We start from the raw sequence: 24,997 nt of genomic DNA, 5'->3' as shown, positions 1-24,997 counted from the left end.
CGGTTGCCTTGGCAGGGCCAGACCAAATGATTTCGTGGGCCTTATATTGCCTGCAGGCCAGACGTTCCCACCCCTGAACCCAAAGGGCTACAGATACTGAGTCTCAATGATGGTAAAAACAAACAAAAAAAACCACACCTTGAAGCAATAGAGCAGGTCAGGGAACAGACCGATTTGTGAGAGAAGAGTGGGCCAGTGCTTCTCACCCTCTTCCTCTGGAGTACCCCTGCTAGTAAAAGAAAGTAAAAGTGGACCTGTGGGGTCCTCGGGTATAGTTTAAAGTGGTTTATTGAAAGCAAAAAAACTCTTTAACATCCTTTCACCTTAAAAATGTATGTGCATTTGTAGTCTATTCTACAATGTTTGATTTTATATGAAAATCATGTTGAGTTCTTTCACAAATTTTGGAGTACAATTTATGCTCCAGAAGATAGATAGATAGATAGATAGATAGATAGATAGATAGATAGATAGATAGATGTCTATGTATATTAGATAGGTTTCCTTTATCTTTGTGTATAGCACAGTGTCCTATGCCTACTTTGGACACCACAGATGTAATAGAAACAATGCAGGGTTTGTGCCAGGACCAGTCTGGGTTCCAGTCTGGGTTCCATTCTGGGCTCCACGTTACTGCACTCCCCTGAATCTGTTTTCTCATATGTACAACCAAGATAGTAATGCCAATCACATGGTGGTGTTGGGACACTTTTGTTAATTACTGCATAAAAAGTGCCCAGCAGAGACCCTAGCACAGCATAGAGACTCCGGAAATGTTGCCTCCCTTCCTCACCTACTATCTCTCATGTGGAAAATACATTTAAAGGCTAAAAGTTGACAGAGCAAGGTTCAAAAATATTCTTCTCTGGATGAAGCCAGCAAGGCAAACTGTAGAAGTAGCCATTAGAACCAAAAATTGGTAGGTAGAGTTCTGAAGCTACCCAGCCAAAACTAATAGATTTTCTATGACCCAACAAAATCATTTCCACAATTGGCCAACATCAGGTGGGTTCACACATGTCCCTCACCTAACTCAACCCCAGGGTGTGGACTTGAACCTTAGATTTAACGCTGCCTCTTCATGAACTGCAGGTTTAGCCTTTGCTTCTCACCCTCAACAATTTTTTTAATTAGCAATTATTTGCGTGCAACAAAAGTGTACAAAGGATAATGAGCAGTTATTATCCACCACAATGCTAATGAAATAAAATTTACAGATATTAACATTCCTTATATATACTCCCCTTTCTCTTTTCTCATCGGAGACAATCACTATCCTGAATTTTGAGTTTATCATTTTAATGGATGCTGTATATTTTTATACAACTGTGACCAATATAGTATATATTTTTCATATTAAATTTTATAATTAATGGTCATATTGTATTTTTCTTGAACTTGCTTTTTTATGCTTAACATTATGTTTCTGAGACTTTTTCTACATAGATACATGTAGCTGCATTTGGTTCATTTAAACTATTGTGCATTGGGTATTCTATTATAATAATGTACCATCATATACTTATTTGTTCTCTTATTCATACAGTTAGTTTGCTTCTAATTTCTTTGCTGTTATAAACAAGGCTACAATGAACATTCTTGTACCTGTCTCCTGGGGGAGTAAGAAGCAAGAATTTCTTTATGATAATTCTAGGGATTGAATTGCTAGGTCTTACAATATGTGAATATGTAACTTCATTGGGCATGACTTAGTTATTCTCCAAAGGGGCTGCACCAATTTATACTCCCACTAGTGGTTTATCAGAGTTGTCATTGCCTGACATTCTCCCAGTGTCTTGTATGATTCCCAACACTTCTTCTCAGACTGTGTCCACATATGACTTGTGGGTTGGATTATCTGGTATGGACCTAGTGTACATCTACCTACTCCCACCTGCAGCCCAATATTGCTCCAAGGGCTGGTAGGGAAGTCCTTTAGAGAGAACTGCCAGCCTATACTAAAAAGGTGTAATCTGACCAAAACAGATCATCTGCCCTAGGGCTATCCACTTTCTGCTTCCATCTAAGATGATGGGCTCCACAGTCTCTGTTCACGGGACTTGGCAGAGTGCCACTCTATCCTATGCCCCTCCAAACACTCATTGTGGTCAGTAGTACTGAGCTCACCTATATGAACCTGAACATTTTATAAACATATATGTCATCAGCTCCAGGAGAGACCCAGTCCCTACTGAACTAAGAAGAGCATGAAACTGAAGGTTCTCATGGGGGAAAAAAAGCTATATATTTAGGCAACCCTGGCTATAGAGCCCACTTTCTACCACTTCCATCTCCTGCAAAATATGGTTCAACTGGGGGAAAATGTTAGTGATGGGGAATATCTTACAGGAATTTATTTCAGAAGCCAAGTGGTGCCTTAGGAAATGCATGGTGAAAACCACTGTACAAATGAGTAACCAACCAAAATATAGTTGTATAAAGAGGAGTTTGGACAAATTAATCACATTGTCCTGTGATTAAACCATCACTCCTGTCCTTTATGCCAGCTTAGGCTGCAACCTTTGGAAATTACTTGATGGGCTCCTCTTCATGAAGTTCAGTTACTAGTTTGCATTTGACCCCGTGTCACATGGTGAAATATTCCTATCTTCCAAGTGGCCTCTCCACTTCCCAGCTGATACCCACGTTCTGTTTCTACTCTCCCTTTGGTCCCCATATACAATCTGATGCACCATTCTGAGCTGGAAGGGAGCTGGTAGATCTTAACAGTTCAGGCCTTCATTTTATACTTGAGAACTCTGAAGTCGGAATCCCTAGGAAGTGGCAGAACTAGGATTAAATTCCAAGTCTCTCTTCCTCCAAAGTCCATGAGCCATTGAATGGCACTGAAGTCTTGGAAAGAAAGAGATTACCTAGAAGAAAAAGCCTACACAGAAATGTGAGGAAGAACAACAAATGAGGAAGTTGGAAAGAATATCCTGTAATGGAAATCAAAAGAAGAAAAGCATTTTAAATGGAGGGACAGGTTAACTATGTCTGTTACCGTAAGGCTTTCAGTACTGAATCCAGAGAAGTGACTATGGACAGGCAATGGGGAGATCACTGGTGTCCTTGACAAAAGCAGATTCAGCAGGGTGTGGAGACAAAAGGCAGAGCAGAATAGGTTAAAAGGTGAAGGATTTCAATTTAAAAATAAAGGGTAGAGACATTTTTGGCCCTTTGTCTCACAAAAAGCACCCCCAATCCAGGAGACTGTGAAACAAAACCACAATGCCCATGATTGAGGACTCTAAGAAATAGTTCAACCACAAAAGCACTGTATCTGGGGACAGGAAGAAGACATCGGAGTGGGAAATAATGTAAGCAGTGTGGAGAGAAGTCAGATACAGTCTTGCAGAAGAAGATAAGCAAAGCAAGCCTTGAAGCTTCCAGAACCTCAGAAAGCTCAAAAACTGAAGGTACAGATACTGTAAAAGTCAAAGAAGGACTACTTGATGAAAACTGGAATATTGTTTACAAGTTTATCTGGGAGGGTATTCAACCTTCAGAACCACCCACCTCCACTATGTTCTGAAAATTACCCTTTCTGTAGTATATGCTCTGGCAAAATTAAATAAGAGTGCTTTTACAGTTGGACACCAGACATGGGAGTTTATGGAGACATCTGCATAATAAACATTGTGACTTTCAGCTCTCCTCCTTGTCAATTCCAGGCGAACACCCAAGGAAAGAGTTTGAAAACTAATTATCTATAGAAATAAATATCTCTGAGAGGGAAAAAGTTATATATGCTCCACAAAAAAGCCTGTGGACAAAAGCTGGTCATCAACCAATTAGCATGTCCCTACATGCATTTAGAGCTTCTAACAAATCTCATAATCTAGCTCATTCACTATGAAAGATAGCCAAAGATCTCTCCACATTTGAAGAACGTCTCCACCAGGAAAGACAGAGGGGTGCAAAAGTGAGTGTTCTTTCAAGAAGTTGTGTAATGAAGAGGAACGCAAATAACTTGGTCAACAGCTGGAGATGTGGGGTCAGAGAGGATTAATTTTTTTAAGATGAGAGATACTTGAGTAGCTATATATATAAAAGGCTAATATGCAAAGTGTCCCCACGAGAGTTTGACCGGGAGTTCTATCACTCGCTATGACATGCGCTGACCAACAGGGGGCGGCGTGGAACAAAAGAAGGCCCTGGCTGAGAGCCCACAGCTGGGAAAGGGAGGCCCCAGCTGGCAGCCGGAAGGAAGGCCTGATCAGCCCTGATCCCTGGCCAGGCCTAAGGACCATACCTGTGCACAGATTTCGTGCACTGGGCCTCTAGTATTTATATGCCAGTTGTCAGTCAGTAGCATTTTTCTTCCTGATTTGAGACAAATGTGTAGTTACAAACATTTAGAAAAAGACTTTAAGGTATGCCTGCTTCTAGTTAGGATGTGAAAAACCCTCATTTCCACTGTCAACCAGAAAAGTCCAGGCAAAATAGAATTCATATGTTTCTATGGGGCTAGTAGACAGAGGAAGCACTGATGAACTGAATTACAGAGAAACAAGCCCTTTAGAGCTGAGCAGAGATCTTCAGAAGCTTCCATTCTTGGGGTGGATGCCTAGTCTGGGTATGGGCAGTTGGAAAAGTAGGTCAGCCTTCAATAGAGATTTTGCAGAGAGGAGGAAAAGCCAGCTGAACATAGGACAACAATGTGTGCCAGAGGGATGGATTATGTGAAAGATCTCCAAATGAAAAAGAAATCTATCAGCGTTGCAATTCTTCTGCCTCACCCATACCTCTTTTCTACATTGTTCCAAGAAATTAACACGGGAGAAGTTGCTGAAAAGTAGAGAGAAATTGCATAATCTTGTGAATTCTTGTGTTGCTTAGATTCTGGATTCCTACCAAGGTTAAATCTAAAGGTCAAGCAAAAATCTATGAAGCTGTACCTAACCACCTCCCACCTCAAACACTGAACAGACCATAAGGGTAGGACAGGCAAAAGGCTGGGAGTTGGGTTAATAACAAGAAACAAACTCTAATCACAGCTGTGGCCCTGCCCAAGCTCAACCTAACTTAAGGAGAATCTAAATAATCAGTCCCTCATGATAAAAAGCTTACATTCTGCAGTAAGTAAATAAAGAAAATCAATATTACACCTAAGTCTCCACTGCTTTGTTTCCTACATAATGTCTTAAATACAAATTAAGTGACTATAAAACATGGGGAAATGCAGGAAAATGTGACTCATAATCAAGAAAAACATGGCAATGGAAGCAAACCATGGATGACTCAATTATTGGAAGTAGCAGACAGAGAGTTTAAAGCAACTATTACAGACTTTTTAAAGAATTTAACAACAAAAAAGGTGAATATAATGTAGGAAGACATGGGAAATCAGAAAAAAAATATCTCAAAGAACCAAGTGAAAACTGTGGAACTGAAAAATACAATATCAGCAGAAAAGGGATTAATGAACTTAAAAACAAGTTAATAGAAATTACCTAAACTGAAAGAGAGAAATGGAAAAGACCGGGAGGTGGGGAGTATGAACCAGTTCTATAATTTGTGGGATAATATCAAGTGGTCAAATGTATGTGTAATTGGAATATCAAACATGGCATTCCACACAGAGATCCAAGAAGCTCAAAGAATCCCAAGCAGGACAAATACAATGAAAATATCATCTAAGTACATCTTAGTAAAATTTCTGAAAAGCAGAATAAAGAGATCATCTTAAAACCAATCAGATGGGAAGGAGAAAAGGTATATTACAAACAGAGGAACAACAATGAATATCACTTATTTTTCATCAGAAAAACAAAACAAAACATGTAGACTAGAAGATAAAAGATTAATATCTTTGGGAAATAAAGTCAACTTAGAACTTTATATCCAGTGAAAATATCCTTAAAACTGAAGGCAAGATTAAAACACTTTCAGAGAGGCGGGGGAAAAAACCCTAAGGGAATCATCACCGATAAATCTGCACTACAAAAAAATAAATACTAAAGGAATTCCTCAGGCTGAAGGAAAATGATACCAGGTGTAAACTAGATCTACGAGAAAAAAAAAAAAGAAGAGTCACAGAAATGAAAGTCATTTTCTGATTCTCATAAAAAGACAAATATACCAGGTGTAAACTAGATCTACGAGAAAAAAAAAAAGAAGAGTCACAGAAATGATAGTCATTTTCTGATTCTCATAAAAAGACAACACTGTTTTGGAGTTTATTACATACATAGAAGTAAAATATATGGCAGTCATAGCACAAAGGATGAGAAAGGATTATGTGGAAGTATAATATTAAAACTTTCTTCCATTATATGAGAAGTGTTATAGTACAGTAAGTCCTCGATTTTGCAGACTTTGATTTAACACACTTCAAGTTTAACGGACAAAATTTCTAGTCTGTATGTCATATGTGAAAATAAACACCCTGTTAATTTCAAAATGCTTGTAACTAAGATTTGTTTATAATTAAATTAATAGGTTATTTTTTATTAATTCACTGCTATTTTTAGCAAATTTTAGCAAGTACGCCATATGTTGGAAAAAAACACTGGTAATTTCATCAACATAAATAAATATTACATATCTACAACTATAGTCTACATATTTAAATCCAAGAGTCATCACTTGTAAACAATGTCTGGCAAATGATTAGCACATGACCACACCGCATCGCACCAGGTAACTGGTTTTGTTGTCCCTTGGCATGACTTTCTGCAGCAGTTTTAACAGTGTGCTAAGCCACACCCCAGTTGTGTGCATTTGTTACTTGTGGTGATGGGTGAATGTATGCATTTACTAAACCTATTCAGTATAAATTTAACATTCCTCTAACACACCTGGGAAACTTTTCTGTGTAATTAAACTTTTCATACATACTTAATTTTAATTACACAGACGTGTCTGAATAAGTAAAACAGGTAAACTAATTTGTCAATTTTTTAACATACGCATTTGGAAAACCTACTTTATTATATAACAGATCTTCGGCTCTGACGAATTAGTTCGTTATAGTGAGGTTTTACTGTATTAACTTATGGTAGACTATGATAAAATAAGGATGAATATTGTAATCTATAAAGGTATTGCTAATATGGACCCAAAAAGAGGATGTTACTATCGATCCTACAGTTAAAATATCATAAAGGGATATTATAAATAACTTTATAGGAATAAATTTAACAATTACAAAGGAAATGAATAAATATCTTTGCATGTTACTGTATATAAATTATACCTCACTTAATAATATATAGAGCCCTGGGTGAGTTTCTGAGTTGGTTGGAGCATCATCCCATACACCAAAAGGTTGCAAGGTTGATTGCCAGTCAGGGCACACACCAAGGTTTGGGGTTCAACCACTGGTTGGGGCACTTATGGGAGGCAACCGCTCAATGTTTCTCACATCAATGTTTCACTCTCTCTCCCTTCCTCTCTTTCTAAAATTAATAAACATATTCTCAGGTGAGGATATAAACATATTTTCAGGTGAGGAGATATATATATATATATATATATAATCATTGGTTCAATATGTACCTTCATGTCATTAATCATGTTGGCCTATTCTTAGGAAAAAGCCCAAGGAGGCTGATTTACATACATTATAAACAAATGATTACGGTCGGTTGTGGAATTTCATGACTCCACAAGTAGCAGCAGCAGCATGACTTTAATCAATCTATGTTTTTGTTTGGTTCACTTCATGTTTTGGGGAGGCAACACCAGAGTCCTAGGCCATCTGGAAATGCGAATGCAGCATTAGTGGTAATAACAGTGTTGTGTGTTTACTGTATAAGTTGAGGCTGCAAAGGCAACAACTGCAGGGCATTTGAGCAAAGTCCAATTCCACAGGAGCTCTTTTATGGGAGGCAAGAAGTCAACAATGCAAAGCTGATGTTGGGTTATTTGAGGGGGGGTGGTTTTTATAGAATGAAAATGTGGTGGACATTGCATAACCCCAAGGAGGATTTTGCAGTAGGAGCATCACTGGGATACTTGGGATAAGTGATTATGGAAGTGCTTCTTGATGTGCTTATGTGTGTTCGTCCTTTCATCAGCAAATATGAAAATGTTGCAAGACAGCTGGAATCCCAAAAAGTAATCTTCATGAAGTGTAGAAAAACTCCCAGGGCCAACGAAAAGTCCAGCAGACACCATCCCACTTCTCCCCACCCCCCATCCCTACAAACCAGACTAGTGCTGGGTGCACAATGCATGATCAAATAGTTGTGGAAATGAATGAATGGATTAATGAATGTGCCCAAACCGGAATCATTCATTCAACAACATACAACCTACTCTAGGCCCATACTTAAGTGCTGCAGGGGTTGCAAAAGGAATACAAGACATGTGGCCTGAGAACCCTTAACTTCTAAGTAAGAACACTGGCAGACATGTGAAACCACCAAGGAAAACAGGAGACTCTTAATAGCAGCCTGTCTTCCTAGGATTCCCAGCCTCTCTCATTTCCCAGGAAGATAACATTTCATTTGGTAATAACCAAGTCTTCAGAGAGGTTCTTATCGCCCCCTTTAACAGATCTCTCTCCCAATTTCTTTCATTTCTAAGAGAGCATTAAAAAATGGACCTTTATTAATAGTTTTATTGTCCCAAAATTTAAATGGACCCACCATTCCCATGAAACCATCTGTTTCGTTTGCTTTGATGTTGTGGGTGCTTAGAGACAGGGCAGGGCGCAGGGAGGTGGGGCATAAGTCATTTGGTCTTTGGAGAAGTAAGGGTGGTATCTGGGAGGTTGTGATCACTGCTTGGGATAGTGAATTTATCTTGCCAGACACAAAGCATCAAGGATAAGGGCAGTTTCCAAACCAGCCTTTGCTTGTTCTGCTACCAAAAATATAGAAAGCTCAAGAAAATACTTGTAAAGAAAAGGAAATAGGCTTAGAGGAAACACCCCAGTTCCCAGACTTTATTTGGCAGGGAAAGAATACAGTGAAGCCAAGGAGCCTTTTCCATTCCCCTAATATGCCTTTTTTAACCTCTTTTTCAAGCTGCAGTCTTAACACACTATTCCAATTTTAGTGTTACCAATATAGCCCAGATCTCCCTAGTCCATGGCCAAAGAGTAAGACCACAATACTTTTTTTTCACATTTACTTTTAATGTCCAATCTCCTACCCCTTAAGTGTCAGAAACTAGCTCCCCCTCCCCCATAGTGTCCCCCAGTGATTCTGAAGGTTACATGATACCACTTCTGTGTGCTCAAGAGCAAACCCTGATTTTCCTATCCCAGCCTCACCCTCATACTACCTGGTCCTTGCCATGACCCTCATGAAATTGCCAACCATTAAGGACAAAGCTGCTCCTGGCCAGATGGCTGCCAGAGCCTCCCTCTGCCCTCCCAACGGTGGCCTTGGTGGAGGACACTGCTCTCATCTTTGCCCTTCCTTCCACACCACCGATATATGCCTTTTTTCATTACTAAACAACAGATTTGAAATTAAATTATGCCTTTTGGTGGGATTTATTGAACTGCTTGGGTAATGTAAAGGAGTACAACATAGAGAATGGCTTATAACCACCACATGGGCACACACCTAAAGTCCATTAACAGGTCAGTCCCTGCCTGGCCTCCCTCCACATGCCAAGTGAAGCTAATCCCTGCCCCCAAGGTTGACCTCTTCACAGGATGATTAAAGTGGAGACATCTGTTCCCTCCGCTCACCTCTTCAGTAAATATTTGTTGAATATCTAGAATGTTCCAGGAACTGTAGTAGACGTAGAAGATACAGTGAAGACCAAACCAGACATGGCTCAGCTCTCAAGGGGTTTAAAGTCCAAAACTGGGGGGGGGGGGACCTAAACAAATAATTACACAATCAAATGTTATAAAATGTCCCACGTGCTATGAAGCAAAAGTTTGGGGTTCCATGAGCAAATTTAATTGAGGGAGCCAATTTGAACTGGGGAAATCTAACAAGGCTACTTGGAGCAATTGACATTTAAGTTGGGACTATAGGCAAAAAGTCTCCCCAGCCCATGGCCAGCAGTGATTGCAGGTGGGAAGGGTCTGTTGGAGAAGGAGCTTAGGAAAGCCCACGGGGCTCCAGTGCAGAGAGGGGGGCGGAGTGGTGCCCATGCCGCTGTCCCGGAGGCACAGGAGCCATCATGTAGGCACTCGAAGGCCAGGGCAAGGATTTGGGATTCATCCCAAGTGTAATTGTCTGCTATTGAAGGGTTTTGAGCAGGGGAGTGAGTAGCATGTTTTGATCAATATTTTAGAAACATTCCGGCAGCCATGTGGAGAATGAATGGAAAAGGGGCAAGAGGGCAGTCGAAAGGTAGCCAGTGACTTTCCCAGTGGTCTAAGCCAGAGATGATAGTGGCTCAGACCATGGCATTTGCAGAGGAGATAGAGAAGTTTCATGATATGTTTAGAGTAGAACCAATGGAATTTGATGATAGATTATGTAGGGAAGCGTAAAGAGAGAGGAGAGCCAAGGTAGAGGGTCAAGGAAGGGTTCCAGTTTTTTGACTTGCACAACTGGGCATGTGGTCTGACATTTGGGCACTGATGAGACAATGAAACAATAGTCATACATTTCCCAGCGTCTGAATTACCTGGACTTCACTATCCCACCTGCGAAGCATCAGTAGCCTAGGCCAGGGGCAAGCTCAGGTTAACCCCTTTTCCGTTTGTCCTTTAAACCCTCCAACAGCCTGGAGATCCAGCCTCAGCCATGGCTACTCCATTATATCATTTCTAACAAAAGGTTAATTTGGCATTAGACTTCCTCCCAAGCAATTGCCAGAATAGACCAGCAATAGATGTCATTCATTCACTCAAAAGAGAGACAGTTGTCATGGTTATTAAGAACAGGGTCTCTAGGTTCTAATCCTACCTCCGTCTTACAGGGCTTTGGGAAAGTTCCTTAGCCTCTCTGTGACTCAGTTTCCTTCTGTGTGGAATGGAAATAACAGTGTTCTCTATTAAAAAGAGCTATTTTTTATAAGGCAGAAGTGAATTATTGTGTGGGGTATATTTCAAACAGAGCTTGGCACACTTTAAGTACTCAGATGGTGTTAGAAATTGCTATTGCTCTTCACTAATTCAAGTGTTACTGAAAACTTCCCACTTCTCCAGCACTGCTGTGTGCTAGCAGGCTGCTTGGCAGAATAGAACACCTTTTTAAGTCAGACAGGTTTGAATTCAAGTCTCTGATCTTCTACTTAATCTCTAAACCCAAATTGTCTCACCTATCATATGCAGTCAATATTACCCACCTTGCATGGGTATTGTGAGGATGAAACAAACCTTTGAGTAGGGCCTTATACATAGTAGATGCCTAATAAATGTTAGGTTCTTTGCCTACTCAAAAGAAGCTTCCCTTCCTCATTTAAATAGTGCACCTCCACCCTCTGTTACTAAAGAGGCCCCAGTGAGAAGAAGGTAATTTCAAACTTTCCATAGGCTTACAGTTTATGAATAAGGCTAATGTTTTTTCAGAAATCACACTTTCTTGCCCTTTCGTTACAGTGTGGGGCTATTTAGAAGACAGGAACATATCTTACATCCCAGAGAGAATGGTCCACAAAGATTCCATTTGATCCCCAGACCATTCATGTTTCCCACTTTCAGTCAGACCCTTTCCTAATGCCCTAACCCACTTCCTCTTCCTGCCCCAGGGCCACCACCAGCAACCAGAGTAAGAAAACACAGGCATCAGCCACAGAAAACACTCTCCGTTGTCCTGGAAAGCAGAGATTGCCTAGACTTTTGTTTTCAAAGCTGACTACACGGTTTCCTTTGGCCCAACTCTGCGGGTGGCAGAGTTCACGCCTGACGCTTGCCCCTCCCACCTGTGGTCCTTGTGGTGGCCTTGCCCTGGTTTCTTGGTACCCGCCTCTTTCTGGTTCACAAGAGCCATTTGCATGTTGACATAAAGGTGCTGAAGTTGCTGTGTGTCCCCTCAGGAGCAGTTGCATTTTAAGGCTCATTTCCAATGTAGAATGAAAACTTTGTCCATTTAAAGAAATAGAAGCCCTTCCTGGGTAGCTCAGTTGGATAGAGTGTCGTCCCCATAGCCAAGGTTGCAGGTTGATCCATGGTCAGGACACATTCAGGAACCAATCAGTAAATGCATAACTAGGGGAAACGATGGAACAACAAATCTCTCTCTCTCTCTCTCTCTCTCTCTCTCTCTCTCTTTCTCTCTCTTTAAAATTAATAATAATCTAAAAAAGAAATGGAAGACTTTCTTGAGCAAATGGAAAAGATTCTTGAAGAAGGGTCTTTAAAATCTTGCTCATCCTATGCTATGGCTGAAGGCTGACCCTGAATGGGTGATGTACTACAAAGACTCTACCCCTGACAGGCTTTTGGGGGACCACTGGGGCAGTATAGACTATCCACAGAGATAAGAAAAAGACTAATGTGCATGTACACAGCACAGTAAAAAAAAATGCTCTAATAGGACTAATAGGGTGTCTTTGGATTTCAGAGAACAGATTCGTCAAGGCCTTGAGGAATTGCAGAAGGTCCTGCCAGGAGGAGATACTTACATGCATGAAGGATTTCAAAGGGTAATTTTATAACAATTTTCAACTCCAAATGTAAAGTGTGACACGGAACATCCACCTAAGGATGGCTGACGATGAGGCACATGCATTGAGGGAATGAATAACACCCAATGGCAAGAGAGTAAGAAAATTTCCCCATAAACTTAGACGCTGATAACACTATCCAAAAGAACTAGGGAGATTTCCTTGCTCCTTCCCTGACACTGGTGAAAGGTTTGTTGGCTGCTGCTTGGCTGCCAGGAGTCACGCCACATGCAAGTGCTCCCCGTTCCCACGGTCACCTCTTCTACATGTTGCTTCAGTGATTGAGACAGAATGTCAGTGACTTCAATCTTGAAGAGAACAAATCCCAGTCTATGCAAAGTAAGACATCGATCCATGTTCACAAGTATATTGGTTACATGTCAGGGTGACTTTAGATGAAGGTGACCCATTGATATCTGTGTGAAGTGTGGGTGGATCACATGAAGAATCAAGACTGGGCCATGGCTGCGTACCCAACACCAGAGCCCACTGCCCAATGTTGGATTTGGAGTAGCAAACAGTGGCTGGCTGTCTAATGGCTCTTTCATGTGTTTTCCAGGCCAGCGAGCAGATTTATTATGAAAACAGTCAAGGTAAGACTATCTTACGAACTACCATGATGAGTTAGTTAACTTTTTTCTGTGTTTACTTCTGAAAAAGTGCCTCCGTAATTTCTTGGTTCAAAAGACATATTTGATATTGCCTAGAATCCTTGGACACACACTTCATCATGAAGTGGGAATGCTTAGAAAGATGATACGTGCCAGGCTTAATGCTACTATCCTGTTGATGGCAAGAAAAGTGATATGAAAGTAATTAGATCCCATTATGGGCCACAGTCTGCAATGTCTGGGAACAGTTTTGCATGTTGAATTCATTAAATTAGTAAATACTTGGATGGGTTAGTAAAGTCTTGGATTTTTATGTCAACTGTAATTTTCATGTCTTCTCTGGGCTCCAAGCCCCTTCACCCCTTCATTACTGTGGTTGGATATGGTGTTAAGATTAAGATACCAGTTCAGTTTGAAATTTCCTTTATTTAAATGAAAAAAGGCAAAAATTTTACTTAATAGAGTGTCTAGCACATAGAACTAATATTTATTATTATTATTATTATTATTATTATTATTATTATTATTTTGGCTATTATTACAATTACTATAGTGTCTTTTATGAATAGCCTTTCTTTATCTGAGGCAAATCTCTTTTAAAAGATTCAGTATTGCATTGGGGATTTTTCTCCTAGGCCTGTAGAGATGTCCACTTCTGATTTCACTCTAAACTACAACAAATAAAACAAATCCAACATCAACACCAACACTTGTTAGTGTATTTCAACCATCAGCAATGTTACTAGATGCCTAACAATTACTGGAAGAACTCTAGTAGGTTTTGCCAACTGCTGTGATTCAGTCAGCTTGTAAATCACGATGACTAGGACTCTTTGCCCAGCTCTTCAAGGGCTGGTGCATGTGGTCAGCTACAGCCTGTGAGAAGGACTCTTGAACAGCCCAGGTGGTAGAGCTTGTCCCCAGAAATAAAAGCCACTGGAGTTATTCCTAGCTCAGTCCAGAAAGCATTTCACCAGGTTTAGCCATTGTTTTAAGATAAGACTGAGAAACCCAGAAACAAAGCCTATTCCCTCTAGAGTCTGTCTCGGCACTCTTCTTCATGATGGAATTGCTTCCAGTCCCCAAAGAGAAGTTGCTGATTCTCAAGATATTGACCTTGGGTGGTTGAGCTTAGCGGAGACAGTTTCTCAGGGCTGAGAGAGGGTCCCCTTGGTGTGGCAGGATGGACTGAGCAGTCTGTGTTGTGTTGAGCAGGATACAGGACAGCCAGCGTCATCATTGCTCTGACTGATGGAGAACTCCATGAAGATCTCTTTTACTATTCAGAGAGGGAGGTAAGTGACAGTCCGGCCTGTGTCTGTCTAAACAGACATGGAAAAGGGCTTCTTCCTTTTGAGATGGGCTGCAATCTTTCTACTTGGCCAAAATGATAGTTACTCTTGATTAAAAAAACAACTCCTGGATAAAATCGTGTCTTATACATTTAAAAAATAACAATTTATTTTTTAAAGTGAATTTTCATGTCTTATACATGATAGATATTTTTCCTCTTTAAAATATTTCTATATTACTCTCTGTGTGGGAGGGGTAAAATATATCTAGCATAATTTTATTGAAAGCACTATATGGATCTAGCACTTTTGAAACACTATCGTTTTTAACAAAAATCATTTTTTTTCTGAAATTTTCCTCATATTTTCTACTAAAAACAGGAGGGGAAAGAATTACTTGACAATGTAAGAGCCAATCTTGGCAGAATGGATTAGTCATTGAGATTGTCATTCTATGAACCAAAGTTGAATATTAATTAGAGGCAAAGTAAATTGTAATCTCTCCTTTGATATTTCTTTTTTCCTTTTATTTGTGTTCTCATAAAATACTCCTCGAAGCAAGTGAATGAATGCTCTTTAAATGAAACTTTCAGTTTGCATAAAGAGATTCAGAAAAGGGAATTTATTGAAAAATTAAAAAGTAGTCATTTATATTTAAGAAAGCCTTTCCTTTCAAGTTGTAGATGTGAGAGCTATATGTGTAAGTGGCCCAAGAAAACCAGTTAACCATGGGAATGTATTAAAGCCTCATTAGTGACAAAGCCTTATTCAGGCCAAGTTAGAAAGCAACACTATTAGGCAGTGAGGGAGGGAGGTTCTGGCCTCCCAGGGAGGAGTTAATAAGAACATTACACTTACCTCAAGCTCTTGACTATGGTTTAATTTAAATTTAGCTCCCTTAGTGAGCAAGAAGTATATATTCATCTATTCATTCATTCATTCATTCATTCATTCCTTCACTCACTCAGTGTTAAGTGAGACAGTAGCTGCCCTCATGGGCCTCCCCATGTAATCATGTTCAGCTTGTTGAAGCCTCTGCTGGCAAAGGGCATGATCAGATTATGTAGGTGAGCACATTAATCACCTACAATGGGAACCACACTGGGAAAATTCACAATGGGAAACACACAGTAAATATGACAGGCACTCCCTGAGCATTTGGGAAAGGATATAATTCCTATTCTCTAAAGTCGACACTATGTAATGGGAATGCAGAATGTCTTATCTGGGTGCCAAACAACAGTCAAATGAAGTAAAAACCCTAATAAGGAAATAACTGAATATAAAATAAATGATAGTTGTCAGAGGATTCAAATAGGGGTTAGTAGAAAAGAATTTTAGGTATGGCACATACAGACTTGGAAAAATAGTTGGAGTGCCAATACCAATAGGAAGGGAGTTTCTGAAAAAGAAAGATAAAATTCAAGATATATAACGAAAATGAACCTTCCCATTTTTGATAATTCTATATAAAGTCCAACTGGAGGAAAAGTGTCACAGAAGTTGTTGCAGATAAGACTGGGGCTAGACTGTGTCTAAAAGTTTGTTTTATCCTGAAAGCCTCAAGAAATATTTCTAACATGAAGGAAAAAAAGATGTGTTTCTGTCCCTTCTAAAATTCAATATTAGTCACAAGTGGGTTTGCATACTAACAGAGTGGGGGAAAGAACACAACTCAAATCAATATGCACATAATGAGCACCTAATATATCTTTACTATTGATTATTTATTAAGCACCTACTGTATATACCAAGGATTTCCAATTATTGTTTTCTGTTCTGAAATGCAGAAGTTTGAAATCTGTTATCAGAGCCTTTCACAAATCAAATATAAAAATCAAGCCAAAACCTGAATGTTGTTTTTTATGTTGCCTTCTCCATACTTAAGTGTTAAAAAAAGGTCATGGGTTCACCTACTCAAATATGGACCATAATTCCCATCCACGAAACCAATGTGTTTTATGGCAATGAAAAGGGCTTTATTTCTAAAGGGAACTGACATTTATGAGCTTCTGCATCATCCTAGACCAGCCGTGGGCAAACTACGGCCCTCGGGCCGGATCTGGCCCGTTTGAAATGAATAAAACTAAAAAAAAAAAAAATGATGTTTACTTTGAATTTATATTAGTTCACACAAACACTCCATCCATGCTTTTGTTCCGGCTCTCCGGTCCAGTTTAAGAACCCATTGTGGCCCTCGAGTCAAAAAGTTTGCCCACCCCTGTCCTAGACCTTGCTTGAGGAGCTCTGCATTTATTATCTCATTTAATCCCCCTCACACTTTCTAGAGCAAAGCCAAGTGTCAAACCCACGTATACCAGATTCCAAAGGCCACATCCTTTCCATTATACCATGCTGCCATCAGAGGAAGAAAAAGTATGCCAAAAAAATTCATCAGAGAAATAGAAAAGATAATCATTTCCCCAGATTATTTCATACCACTTACCCTAGCCTACAGTTTCCTTTTCCTCTCCTTGTCTTTCAAAGACTCTATTTATGTGGCTCTTTCTCCTCACTTCCCATTAGACTAATCACTTCCCTCACGCCCATAATGCATTAGGTTAGAGTGGGTCTTTCACTGGAGTATAAGCTTTTTGAAGACAGGGATTACCTTCTCCATTGTGGCATTTGACATATAGTAAGTAGGTGCTCAGTAAATGCCTGATCATTGCAGTTAGTCTGGCTAATCCAAAGGAGTATGTTTGCCTCTGCTTCTCTCTCTAATGTCTTTTCTCTCATTGCCCCAGGCTAACAGATCCCGAGACCTTGGTGCAATCGTTTACTGTGTCGGGGTAAAGGATTTCAACGAAACACAGGTATGCGCTTGGTTTTCCTCCAGTTTGTGAATGATTCGGTACAGAGGGTGCAGCAGCAACATAAACACCCCTTAGATGGAGTATTTTTCCAGAAATGTTAATAAGCAGGAAGGGAATTGTTGGATGAGTAAGGTAAAGCCATTTGCTGATGCACATGGGGGCATTTAACACAGACCATCCAGGCAGCATCTTTCTTGGTAGATGCTAAACAGCCAAGGTGTCAAAATAGATCTGAGTTAACTTGGAAAACTTGTTGTTGTTGTTTTTATTTAATGTGATGAATCTTTTTTTTAAAATGGCAAACATCCCTTCCATTAAATATGCAGTGTATTTTCAATACAAAAAAAGGGAAATAATTAGCAAGTGGGCAAAAAAATGTACAAATACATATAAGCAAATGGCGAAAATTTGCTAACAACCTAAATGAATGTTACTCAGTGTAGTTTGTAATTTCTTTTTGTTTTAATAACATGGGACAGCGCTCATGATATGTTGTTAAGTAAATAAATTAGGATTGCAGAATATTGGGAATAGTATGAGTCCAGTGTTTAAATAAATATGTGTATATTGCCTAGAAAAACTATGAAAGATAATATATATCAAATTAACAATAATAGAAATGTGATGGATGGAAGGATGAATGGATGAATCCATGGATTATAAGTAACTTTTTATAAGTGTATTTTAACTCTCCTGGGTTTTCTGAAATTTCCCAATGACACTGAGGTGCTTGTGCAATCAGTGAACATCCTGGCACCGACTGTGACCGTGGCAATTGCAGAAAAGTGCGAAGATGGGGCGGGGTAGGAAAGCTCACAGGGCAGCTTCTCCTTTCTCCAGTCCTCGGCTCCTTAAAGCTGGGGCAGACAAACCATGGCCAGGGTCCTTTCCTCAGTGAGCAGGCTGGATGAAGATAAGGGTCCCCATTCACTGGCCTTCCCCAACACCAAAGCTTGAATTTATTTGCAAAGTTGCTCTCAAAGGAAACGAGTTTGTTTGGTTCGAAAACAGTTGCCAACAGAAATTTGGTGAATGGGAGAGAAATGAGCCCGTGGCCTGCCCCCAAATCCATAAATACACCAACCCAGGCCAAATGTTCATCTAGCTGGGCAATCTTACCTCTGCTCCCAAGGAAAGAAGTATTACAACAAATGTAAGAGCTGGCGCCAACCCCCCGGGCTCGCTCCAGGGAGGCCGCTGGTAAACTCATTATTACTGAGGGCTTTTCAGTGAGGCCTCTGAGCCCAGTCAAAGCCTCTCAAGTTCCTCTGGTTCTAAAAGTAGATGGAGTCCCCTAAACCCAGTGGCTTTCCTGCGTCCTCCATGTGTGTTTGTGTTTGTTCTCAGCTGGCCCGGATTGCGGACAGTAAGGATCACGTGTTTCCTGTAAATGATGGCTTTCAGGCTCTGCAAGGCATCATCCACTCAGTGAGTAGAGCACCTCCTTTGAGACTGGACATTTGAGCCCTTTCTGCCCCTGATCTGTTGTAAATACTGCGATCCCATCCTTCCGAGGCTGGCGTTTTCCTGCTTGAGGGAACATTCCTTTGCAGATCTTCGTATCGGTCATCTCCCACTTCTGCCTCCTGCCTTTCACACCTGTTTCTTTCTTCATTCTCTGTGCCAATTCTACCCTACAATGGGAAAGTCGACATGGAAGGGAACCCTGCTCTGGCAGCCGGGGACCCCAGGCTGCCCCCAGACTGTGGCTGATGGTGCGCAGTTACAGGCCTCCGTTTTCCCAGCCATAACTGAACACAAGCTGTCTTCAGAGAATCTGCAGGTTCACCTGGTCTCACTCGGCCATGGGAGGCACTTTCAACCAGTGGTTCTCTACCGTGGCTGACCATTGAAATCACCTAGAGCAGCATTGTTTAAGATCTTCCCGGGTGATTTTAATAGAACCACTGCTTGAGACCTATAATCCCCAAATATTAAGGCTTCCGTGTTCTCCAGGGTTTGTACAATCACCACCTTTCCATCCCAACTTGGATTTTCACCACCCTTTCCTGTCAGGAAACAGGACTCTGGCTTCCAGGGCCTCTCCTTTCCACCTTCCATACACGGGCCAGGCCCTCGGTCTACCTGGCATATTGGATGCCACTGGTCTCTAAAGCCTCAGCCAGAGGTCAGTGTGTGTGCTGCGCCTGTAATGAAGGCCAGAGACACTGCAGCCTCTGCCTTTAGGTTTGAGGACCAGGTAGACAGCCAGTGGTTTCTCAGGTGGATCTTACCAGGCTCCAGCCTCAGGGTTTAGGATGTAAATTCAGAGCTCAGAGAATCACTGTCCTCTTAGATGGCAAGGAAGTCTTGATGCAGAAGTTATCAGCCACAGGGTCAGGACTTGCCCCGCTCCCCCAGACTGACCTAGGAAACCTCCAGCATGGATGTGTCCTCATGCTCCCTCCCCCTCCCTCCAGGGTGTGTTAGGAACTCCAGCAGAGTGAGAAGTGAGAACTTTGGAGCTGGTCAGCCCAGAGTTTAAATGCTGGCCCAGCAAGTCACCATTATAGATCCTTAGATGAGTTATTTCACTTATTGTCTTATTTGTTTAAGGGATTGATGATAAGACATATCATAGACTTGTTGAAAGATTGCAGAAAATAACACTGATGAGAATACTTAACAATTGGTTCTCAAGGTATATGAATTATTTCCTCTTCCATGTCCCTTCACTATCATATGAGAGACATTAATGTCAGATTCCCCCATTCTTTTAGATTTTCTTGAATATATATATATATATATATATATATATATATCCTATATAATAAAAGGCTAATATGCAAATCAACCGAGTGACAGAACGACTGGTTGCTATGATTCACACTGACCACCAGGGGGCAGACGTGCAACACAGGAGCTGCCTCCTGGTAGTCAGTGCGCTCCCACAGGGGGAGCGCTGCTCAGCCAGAAGTGGCGAGCACAGTGGCTATGGCAGGAGCCTCTCCCGCCTCCACAGCAGCACTAAGAATGTCCACCAGCCATCAGTCAGTCCCCCAAAGAAGGCTCCCGGACTGTGAGAGGGTGGAGGAGGGAAGGGGCACCCCCCCCCCCCCCCCCCCCGCCAAGTGCACAAATTTTGTGCACTGGGCCTCTAGTATATATATAAACTAGAGGCCCAGTGCACGGGATTCGTGCACTGGTGGGGGCGTGACCTGCAGGGAGCAGCCTCTCATCCTGGTCAGCCAACCTGCTGTAGACCCGCCGTCTGAGTGCTGAGTGGCTGCTCCTGCTGTGGGAACCCTGCTCATCCCAGTCAGCCGAGTGGCACTCTCACTGTGAGAGTGCACTGACCACCAAGAGGCAACTCCTGCATTGAGCATCTGCCCCCTGGTGTCAGTGCTCATCATAGCGACTGGCCAAGCGGTTGTTCTGGTTGTTCTGCCGTTCAGTCGCTAGGCTTTTATTATATAGGATCACCTGAGAATCTTGTTTATAATACTCCCAGGCCCCATTCTAAAGGGCTTCTTTTGTAGTCAGTATAGGATGGAGCCTGGATCTGCATCTTTTGAATCTGTACTTTTAAATAAATGCCTCAGGTGTACTTTCAGAGCATTGATACATGAGACCTTAAGTTTTCAGATTTGTGAAAAATAATCTCTCCTCGGGCTGGGCATTCCTATCTTAAGCATGCACATATGACAGCCATCTTCTTCCAGATGTGTTTGTTTGCAAGGAACAGAAACTCACTCAAACTCCCTTAACCAGAAAGTGGAAATAATTGAAAGGATAAAAAAGTATCAGTTCCAATTATGGATCCCCAGGTGAGGGGCCCCTGCTGTAAATAATTTCTGGGGTCAGGGTGGCATCCTTGACAATATAAACAACAAGAACTGCAATAACCATATAAAACAACATCCAAATGGTGCAAGACAGGATGAACAGCAGGATTTGGGTCTGACCATGAATCCTTTGGAAGCTCAGAGGTGGATGATTCTGGGCTGGAGCCTTCATGAGAAAGCAGGGCAGACTTGAGCCCCTGAACCACCAGAGAGGGGTGATGGATAGCACCAGAGAAGAGATGACATGACCTCAGCCCAGAGCAATGCATTTTCCAAGGACAATAATAATGCCTGTCTGTCTAGTGGGAGAGTTTGGGTAAAGGAGTCAGGAGTAATGGGACATAAGCCAAGATATTGGGTTGAAACTAGATTGACAAGAGCCTTTAACTTCAACTTAGAAGGTATAAGCACTAAAACATTTTGAATGTCTAACAAGTGATGTTTAAGAAGAGAATCTGATGGCAGTGTGTATCTAGATAGGAGACTGGGGGCAGCCATAGGCAGGAGCTCTATCATGAGGCTACTGCAGAAGTCCTGCCCCCAGATGGCTGGGTTCTGAACAGGGACATGTGCCTACATCATTCAAGAGTTGGTTCCTCCCCAAGTACTTTGGATTATTTTTATTATATAATAAAAATTATAATTTTTATTTGCATAAATCACTGTTGTCCTTAAATATTTCAACCTAACAACTCACCCAAGCTCAACTTGAGCCAGGATGTTTATAAAGCTCTCCTCGCCCCCAAATGGAAATGATGCCAAAGATTTTTAAGAACTTTTAGCAAAAAAATGTCTCCCAAAAAGGGAAAAAGAATAATAATTTGAGACTCCAAACTTTTAGCTGAATGATAGCATTCTTAGGGGCTTTTATCTGGGAGTTATGCTAGTGGTTTCGATCCTCCCAATACATGAAACCTGTATTTATGGTAGCTGTTAATTTGTTTGCTTGGACAGAGAAACAGGGACAAGCGCAGCAGGGCTCATCTTTCTCAAGTCAGACAGAAATAATTATGGCCTAAAAGCTGGCTATTTTTAAGAATTAGGTTCATTTATCCTTGTGGGTACTGAAAAGAAAGTTCTTGTTTTTCCCCCCATCTAAAGCTTCTAATGCAGCGTGTGCCCATGGAGGTTGCTTGGTGGCTGATTGTTTTCTCATAATAAAATAGGAATGGGCTTAATTATCCAAAATAAGAGTGCAGGGCAGCTTGCAATAAGCTCAAGTGGTTTATAAAGGTCTCTGCCCAGAGTGACCTTATTTTTAAGAAGCAGGGGCTAGTATTTATTTACTCATCAAGTACTTATTGAAAACCTCTTATGGTGGACTCTGGCCTTTCAATTACAAGTAAAGCAGACAGAGAGACTCTACCCTAGTGGAGTTGATCATCTAGAGCAGTGGTTCTCAATCTTCTGGCCCTTTAAATACAGTTCCTCATGTTGTGACCCAACCATAAAATTATTTTCATTGCTACTTCATAACTGTAATGTTGCTACTATTATGAATCGTAATGTAAATGTCTGATATGCAGGATGGTCTTAGACGACCCCTGTGAAAGGGTCGTTCGACCCCCCAAAGGGGTCTCGACCCACAGGTTGAGAACCACTGATCTAGAGGGAGGGACGCATAAAAACAAACAAATCAATATGTATAATTAAAATTGTGTTATGTGGTATAAAAGAAATAACATACCACAGTTCTGAGATTAAGAGTGAAGGGGGTGACAAAGAATCCGGGCTCTTTTGAAGAAATGACCTGAAGGAGGAAATGGAACTATTCATTGGAGAGCATGGATAGAATATTCTTGGCAGAGCAAAGCCCTAGGATGACACATAGCAGAATGTAGGAAGGGCGGTACTTATGGTGGAGAATGGCCGAAGATGAAGTGAAGAAGCAAGCAGAGGGAAAACTGCTACTGAATCCTAGAGCCTGGATTCATCGAGTCCCGGATTCTCTGCCTCCTCAGTCTGACTCCTGTTTTGGTCTTTTTGCTGTTCCTCAACCCTCTCTACTTTAAGGGAGAAGTCCTCATGTGTCAGATTTGTATAATGTGTTATTTTTCAAAGTGCTCTCACCTGTTTTTCATTTTAGTCTCTCATTGGCGGGACATAGGGAAAGACAGAAAGAAATCAACAGCTGTAGATAACTGATTTGGGAGCCAAATATTGTTCTTTCATCCCATTTAATATTATCTCATTTAAAAATCATAACAACCCTGTGAAGGAAATACTCTTATTCCCATATTATAGGTGAAGGAACTGAAGCTCCGACATCCTACTCAAGGGCATATAGCTCTAACGGGGAGGATGGGGTTGGAACTCAATTCCATGACCCAAGAGTCTGTGCCCTCTCCCACCTCATTTCCTTAGGAAGGTAAAAATAAGAAATGCCACCATTTTTTGAGTTCTCATGTGCTAGATACCAGGCAACTCATTTTACATAATCATCAGATTCTCATGACCATGATTTAATGTAGATATTGTTACTCCCTCTACAGAAGCAGGTAGTCTCTAAAGGACAGAGAGATTAGCTAACTTGTCCAAGGCCACACATCCCTGGGCTGTGATCTGGAACAGACTCAAGTCTGTCTCTATGGCCATGAGGAGAATGGCCACAGGAAACTACTGAATAATGTGGCCAGGCCAGGAAGCAACTCCACGTCCGAGAAGGAGGCACTGGCAACCAAAATTGTGAAATGGCTTGATGCAGCTCACCCAGTTACAGCAGAGGCAAGACCAGAACCCACATGGTCTGACAGGGCACCAGCGTGAGCCTTTCACTGCTCAGTGGACAGCATCTCTGAAAATCCCAAGTTCTGTTCAGCAGATGAATTTCCATCATCACAAGAAGCTGGAAGCCTGACACGGGCTGGAAGGAATGTCTTTCCCTCACACTTGATCAGGATTCTACCTGTGAGGACAGTATTCCTACTTGCTTTTGCAGAATCTGGTTGATAAAAGTACAAGACAAAATGCTGCTGATTGGAAGATTGCAGCCCTTTAAGCCAGTAAAACTGGAAAGGAAGAAGCTATTCCTTTGCCTTCTGTCACTGTGGCTTCTTCGGGGAAATTCCAGGGACCACAACTGGTAAATGCAGCGCCAGCCCTCACGTTAGAGTATGTCTAACCAGGCTCCGGGGCTTGGTTTGCTTTATCAAAAGTGCTGCAGGCAGGGAAACGGGAACCTGCCTGGAAGCCGGGCTCAGATAACACTGAAATGGTCTGCAGTTTTGAATCCCAGCACTTGGCCTTTACTGAGATGCCAGCTTCTGCCCCAGTTGTCCCCATTAGTGTGCAATTGAGGGCGGTGCCTGGAACCACGCGCGCTGTCTATGAGAAGAAAAAAACAGTTCCTGGCACCAAGACCTCCATCTAGGAGCATTTCCCTGGAATAAATATTTGAACTTGCATCGGGCTTCCTATTAATGAGAGGGTGAGTCAGTGTGCAGAGCTTCCTGCGTGTTTGATCAAGTATTGAGCAAACAATTGTATTTGCAAGAATTTCTTGCGAGTTTTGGCATGAACATCCTTGTTAACGAAGAAGCTGTAAGATCAGCAAAACTGAGGAGCAAATCTCTTCCATGGTGTATATGTATTTATTTTACTTATAAAACCATACCCTGTGCTGACCTCCGCCTTCCGCTCATGGGAATGTGAAAGAAGTGTAGCCCCTAATATGATCCAGGTCCTAGCAAAGCTATGAAAAAGGCAAAGCCCATCTTCAGGCCTTCCCTCCCACTTACCCTTCCAAGATCCCACGAAGAACTGCCCGGGCTTCCCTCCAATCACAGTTTAGCACATTCCCGCAGTCCTGGAAAGTACCTGTCTTTACAGGATAAGCCTCTTTCCAGACCTCACGGGTGGGGCATTCTCGGGGGGGGGGGGGGGGGGGGGGGGACCACTTCTGCAGCAGCCACCCTCCTTTTAAGTCGGGCTTATTTGATTGGAGGAAGCCACTTCCTGTGTCT

General features: G+C 41.6%; 1 protein-coding gene across 1 annotated transcript in view; it reads left to right on the top strand.

Annotated features, from left to right (window-relative positions):
* Nucleotides 1-24,997, top strand: part of ANTXR1 (anthrax toxin receptor 1) — a 219,398-nt gene that overhangs the window by 41,900 nt on the left and 152,501 nt on the right. The window contains exons 4-8 of the mRNA XM_005867817.2: nucleotides 12,429-12,510; nucleotides 13,091-13,124; nucleotides 14,358-14,437; nucleotides 17,182-17,250; nucleotides 18,598-18,678. Of these exons, the coding sequence (XP_005867879.1) occupies nucleotides 12,429-12,510; nucleotides 13,091-13,124; nucleotides 14,358-14,437; nucleotides 17,182-17,250; nucleotides 18,598-18,678 (346 nt within the window). The remainder of the gene's footprint in view (nucleotides 1-12,428; nucleotides 12,511-13,090; nucleotides 13,125-14,357; nucleotides 14,438-17,181; nucleotides 17,251-18,597; nucleotides 18,679-24,997) is intronic.

Source organism: Myotis brandtii, unplaced genomic scaffold, assembly GCF_000412655.1.
Source record: "Myotis brandtii unplaced genomic scaffold, ASM41265v1 scaffold251, whole genome shotgun sequence".
Taxonomy (NCBI): domain Eukaryota; kingdom Metazoa; phylum Chordata; class Mammalia; order Chiroptera; family Vespertilionidae; genus Myotis; species Myotis brandtii.
This window is presented reverse-complemented; position numbering and strand designations above follow the sequence as displayed.